We start from the raw sequence: 6,000 nt of genomic DNA on the forward strand, positions 1-6,000 counted from the left end.
GAAGTTTACCTGAGAGGCCAGGCGCGGTGGCTCACGCCTGTAATCCCAGCACTTTGGGAGGCCGAGGTGGGCGGATCACCTGAGGTCAGGAGTTTGAGAACAGCCTGGTTAACATGGTGAAACCCCGTTTCTACTAAAAATACAAAAAATTAGCCAGGCGTGGTGGCACACGTCTGTAATCCCAACTACTCGGAAAGCTGAGGCAGGAGAATCACCTGAACCCGAGAGGCGGAGGTTGCAGTGAGCCCGGATCAAGCCATTGCACTCCAGCTTGGGCAACAAGAGTGAAACTCTGTCTCAAAAAAATAAGTTTAGCTGAGAACAGATGAGTCTGAATCAAGGGACTGAAATCAAGGACTGAATCAAGGAACAAATGGGCAAACTGTAGAAACTAGTCGTATAACGACTTCTTACAAACCACAAAAGGACATGCTCACATAAACATTCATCAATAACAAGAAAATGTCATCAGTATTAACGGTAAATCACTTAAAAAATACCCAACAATATGATTTGTCCAAATCCCTCTACCAGGATTCTGGTGAATGTGCGTGCTTTAGTCATAACTCTTCTGTATATTACGACAGGACAAGACCCGCTTTTTATAAAACGTTTAGCAACTCGCCAAGAAACTGGCACACTTTACCTTTTTAATCGCTAAGCAAACATGCAGCTCAGCTGAGATAACCAGGCGAATGTTCAGCCCTCTTCAAAAATAAGATACAAGAGTTTTACATTTTACCAGCCTGATGTCTAATACCGATCACAAGCCTCTATTTAATGCTCTTTCTAGATGTTGGCCACAGATCACGGAAGAGTCCATTCTTTCAAATTCTGAGGACTTTCTACGCTTCAATTCCTAAGCTAAATTGCCAAGGTTTTACTACCACAAAAGTTTAAAGTCAACGGAGAGCGTGCCCTAATCCCTAAATCGATTAGGTTTATTACACGGCACCAGCGAGGAGGAACTGGAAATACAAGAACGAGCGGGTCCAATCTCCGGTGGCCGCGGGACCCGACGCCCTGGGCCCGGACACCCTCCCCGGGGACGCGGGCGCCACGGGCCCGGCTCCCAGACGAGAGCTTGCAGGGGAAGGGGAGGAAGAAGGAGCCGGGGGCCCTAGAGCCGGACCGCGGCTCGGCCTCCCTCCTGGCCCGCGCCTCTCGCCGCGCTCACCGCGTTCTTCTTCTGCACCATCTTGTCCATCTTCTTGGCAAAGCGGACCACTTCGTCCTCCATGGCTCCGGCAGGTCTTCTCCGCGCCCAGCCCGCTGGCAAGGGGAAGTGGGCGAAGCTGGAACGCAGGACACGGCAGGAGCGACCCCCAGCGCGCGGCAAGCCCCACCACCGCAGGCCCCGGCCTAGGCTCCCTTCCTCACAAACCAAGCCCGCGGCGGCGGCGGCGGCTGTGGCGGCGGCAGCAGCTCCTCCTCCCCAGGCAGCGACAATCGAACACCGCGCGCGACATGCAGGCGCTACCAATTGACTGCAGATCGCTGGGAGGGGGCGAGCCCAGGTTCCCGCCAGGCGGGCGTCGGGCTAGTGGGCAGGCGTGGCTTCCGGCTAGAGGGTCATGGAAGATGCCAGGTTTTGCTGCGCGTTCACCTCCGGCCCCGCCTCCGCACAGGGCGGGTTTTCGGCCCTCGGTTACCTCCTGACAGCCCGAAGTTTTAGAACCCACGGAGGCCCAAGCAGCTCGAAACAGGGGCAGATTCCGAGCATGGAACTTTGGCAGGTTTTAAAGTCTGTGGGAAGCCAAGCACTTTCTCCATAGGAGACTGCTACAGGGAAAAACGGAACCCGCGTCCCCTAAATTAGGTTACGGAGTTAGTCGTTTTAAGAGTTCCTTTTTTTGGAGACCAAGCCTCGCTCTGTCGCCAGGCTGGAGTGCAGTGGCGCGATCTCGGCTCCCTGCAACCTCTGGCCCCCAGGTTCAAGCGATTTTGCCTGTAATCCCAGCACTTTTGGAGGCCGAGGCGGGTGGATCACCTGAGGTGAGGAGTTTGAGACCAGCCTGACCAACATGGAGAAATACCGTCACTACTAAAAATACAAAATTAGCCGGGCATGGTGGCCTGTAATCCCAGCCACTCGGGAGGCTGAGGCAGGAGAATTCGCTTGAACCCAGGAGGCGGAAGTTGCGGTGAGCCGAGACTGCCATTGCACTCCAGCCTGGGCGACAAGAGCGAAACTCCGTCTCAAAAAAAACAAAAAATAAATAAAAGTCAAATCGTTCGTGAGCTCCTGGAGTATTGAGACCCAGTCTTGGGAAAGGAAGTTTGAATAGTTGAAGAACAGTTGACAGAAACCTTCTGGTCAGAAATTACACAAGGCATCCCACCAGCTTCTGAGGATCAGAGAGGAAGGTGACTTAAGTTGTGACAGGGTTCATAGTGGAGAATGTAGGCTCCTCCAAAAAGTCTTTCCCCACTTAAACCCTTCACTACCAACTCATGCTATTTGCAGGTATAACTCCCCACACCACGTAACTATCATTCATCAAAGTACACCACCTAATAATGTTCTTTCTATACTGAGATGACAGGTTTTTCCTGGTTCTGACTCACTCATTTAGGGAACAAGTATTGGGATCGTTTCCCTATTTCGTTTCATTTTAAAGTTATCTTTTTATTATTAATTTACAGCTTAAATTTTAGTATTTGTTGAGATTTATCTTGTTATTTTTTTTTTTTTTTTTTTTGAAACGGAGTTTTGCTCTTATTGACCAGGCTGGAGTGCAGTGGTGCGATCTCGGCTCACTGCAACCTCTGCCTCCCGATTCAAGCGATTCTCCTGCCTCAGCCTCCCGAGTAGCTGGGAATACAGGCGCCCACCACCAAGCCCGGCTAATTTTTTGTATTTTTAGTAGAGACGGGGTTTCACCATGTTGGCCAGGCTGGTCTTGAACGCCTGACCTCAGGTGATCTGCCCACCTTGGCTTCCCAAAGTGCTGGGATTACAGGCGTGAGCCACCGCGCCCGGCCTGTTTTGTCAACTTTTATGTATATCTATGTGTTCTAAAAAAGAACACACAGAAAAAAATTGTTTTCTACAGAAAATGTTGCAATATTTACATCCCTGTTTGCTGTCTGCTCCATGCCTCAATTAATGAGTATGTAAAAATTTCCCTTTATGATGTGGATTTGTATATTTATTCTAATAATTCTGTCATTTTTCTTTTTTCCCAAAGAATCAGTTGATTTTTTTTTTTACTGTAAAATACACATAACACAAAATTTATGCTTGTAACTAGTTTTCTTTTTTCATGCTACCTTGTCTAAGACAAATTTTAACTATTTTCTTAGATTTTAATTCATTTTATTTTATTTTTTATTTTTTTTAGGCAGAGTCTTAACCTGTCACCCAGGCTGGAGTGCAGTGGTGCAATCTCGGCTCACTGCAACCTTTGCCTCCCAGGTTCAAGCAATTCTCCTGCCTCAGCCTCCCAAGTAGCTAGGATTACAGGTGCCCACCACCACGCCCTGGTAATTTTTGTATTTTTAGTATAGGTGGGATTTTACTACATTAGCCAGGGTGTTCTCAAAATCCTGACTTCCGGTATCTGCCCACCTTGGCCTCCCAAAGTGCTGGGATTACAGGTGTGAGCCACCACGCCTGGCCTGTTTTAGCTATTTTAAAGTGTAAAGGCCTGGTGTGTACATACCCAGTGTGCATGGGATATGGCAAAAGCAACGCTCAGATGGAAATGTATAGCTGTAGACACCTATGTTTGAAAATAAAGATCTCCGGCCGGGCGCAGTGGCTCACGCCTGTAATCCCAGAACTTTGGGAGGCCAAGGTGGGCGGATCACCTGAGGTCAGGAGTTCAAGACCGGCCTGGCCAACATGGTGAAACCCTGTCTCTACTAAAAATACAAAAATTAGCCGTCCTGTTGATGGGCGCCTGTAATCCCAGCTACTCGGGAGGCTGAGGCAGGAGAATCGCTTAAACCCAGGAGGTAGAGGTTGCAGTGAGCTGAGATTGTGCCACTGCACTCTAGCCTGGGTGACAGAGCGAGGTTCCGTCTCAAAAATAAATAAATAAGTAAATATAAAATAAAATGAAGTGTACAATTCAGTGGCATTTCTAACAATAACAATGTAGTAGCACCATCACCACTCAATAGTCCCCAAAAGTTTTCCAAAAATGTTCATCACCTCAAAAAGAAGCCCAGTATCAATTAAGCAGTCACTCCTGATTCCTTTCTCCCCTCAACCCTTGGCAACCACTAACTGGCTGTCTCTACAGTCTTGAATATTCTGAACATTTTACATATTTAATAAATAGAATCCTAGAATATGTGACCTTTTCGGACTGGCTTCTTTCACTTAGCATGTTTTCAAGGTTCACCTGTGTTGTAGCTGTGTCAGTACTTCATTCCTTTCTATGGCTGAATAATATTGCATTGTATACAGATAACATTTTTAAAATTCATTCATCACATGATGGACATAAGCATTATTTCCACCCACCTTTCACTACACATTTTCACTCTTGTGAATAGTGCAGCTGTGAACATTCATATATAAAGTTTTGTGGGAACACCTGTTTTCAGTTCTTTTGGGTGTGAACCTAGGAGTGGAATTGTTGGGTTTCATGGTAATTCTACATTTAAATTCGAGGAACTGTCCATCTGTTTTCCATGGCAGTTGCACCATTTTTACATACCCATCAGAAACATAGTAGGGCTCCAACTTCTCTGCATCTTTGTCAACAACTGTTTTTGTCCTTTTTCTTATTATTGTTATTATTTTATTTTGAGGTGGCATTTCACTCTTGTTGCCCAGGCTGGAGTGCAATGGTGCAATCTCAGCTCACTGCAACCTCTACCTCCCGGATTCAAGTGATTCTCCTGCCTCAGCTTCCGGAGTAGCTGGGATTGCAGGCTCCTGTCATCATGCCCAGCTAATGTTTTGTATTTTTAGTAGAGATGCTGTTTCACCATGTTGGCCAGGTTGGTCTTGAACTCCTGACCTCAGGTGATCCACCCACCTTGGCCTCCCAAAGTGCTGGGATTACAGGAGTGAGACATTGTGCCCAGACTGTTTAGTTCATTTTTAGAACTCTAATTATCTGATGAGGTAAGAAATGGTGTCTCATTGTGACTTTGATTTGCATTTCCCTAATAATTAATGATGTTAAGCATATTTTCATGTGTGTGTTGGCCATTTCTATGGTTTCTTTTTTTTTTGAGATGGGGTATCACTCTGTTGTCTGGGCTGGATTACAGTGGCGCAGTCTCAGCTCACTGTAGCCTCCACCTCCCGGGTTCAAGCAATTCTCCCACCTCAGCCTCCTGAGTATCTCGGATTACCAGGGAGCACCACCACCCTTGGCTAATTTTCACACTTTTAGTAGACATAGGGTTTCACCATGTTGGCCAGGCTGGTCTGGAACTCCTGACCTCAGGTGATCCGCCCACCTAGGCCTCTCAAAGTGCTGGGATTATAGGTATGAGCCACCTCCCCCAGCCGTCTATGATTTCTCTAGAGAAATGTCTATTCTAGTATTTTGCCCAAGTTTTAACTGAGTTGTGTTTATGTTGTTAAGTTGTAAATGTTCTTATATAATTCTGGACTCTAGAGCCTTGAGATAAATATGTTTTGCAAGCATTGTTTCCCTTCCCATTTTGTGGGTTATCTTTTCAGTCTTTTTTTTCTTTTTTTGAGACAGGGTCTCACAGTTGCCCAAGCTGAGTGCTGTGGTGTGATCACAGCTCATTGCAGCCTCCACTATTTGGGCTCAAGCAATTCTCTTGCCTCTGCCTCCTGAGTAGCTGGGACTACAGGCACATACCACCATGCCCAGCTAATTCTGGATTATTTGTAGAGACAGGGTCTCACTATGTTGCCCCGGCTGGTCTCAAACTCCTGAACCCCAGCAATCCTCCCACCTCAGCCTTCCAAAGTGCTGGGATTCCAGGTGTGAGCCACCTTGCCCAGCTTCTTTTCAGTCTCTTGATATTGACCTTTCATGCATAAACTTTATATTTTACCAA

At 46.9% G+C, this 6,000-nt stretch overlaps 1 protein-coding gene across 2 annotated transcripts in view; it reads right to left on the minus strand.

The window, feature by feature from the left end:
• TCEA1 (transcription elongation factor A1) overlaps window positions 1-1,434 on the minus strand; it is a 59,668-nt gene extending 58,234 nt beyond the window's left edge. The window contains exon 1 of one of the 2 annotated variants that reach the window (XM_015145362.3): window positions 1,178-1,434. In XM_015145362.3, the coding sequence (XP_015000848.1) occupies window positions 1,178-1,240 (63 nt within the window). In that variant the 5' untranslated portion in view covers window positions 1,241-1,434. The remainder of the gene's footprint in view (window positions 1-1,177) is intronic. The other variant, NM_001260708.1, reaches the window with a different exon arrangement.
• Between the last annotated feature and the right edge of the window lie 4,566 nt (window positions 1,435-6,000).

Source organism: Macaca mulatta, chromosome 8 (assembly GCF_049350105.2).
Source record: "Macaca mulatta isolate MMU2019108-1 chromosome 8, T2T-MMU8v2.0, whole genome shotgun sequence".
Taxonomy (NCBI): domain Eukaryota; kingdom Metazoa; phylum Chordata; class Mammalia; order Primates; family Cercopithecidae; genus Macaca; species Macaca mulatta.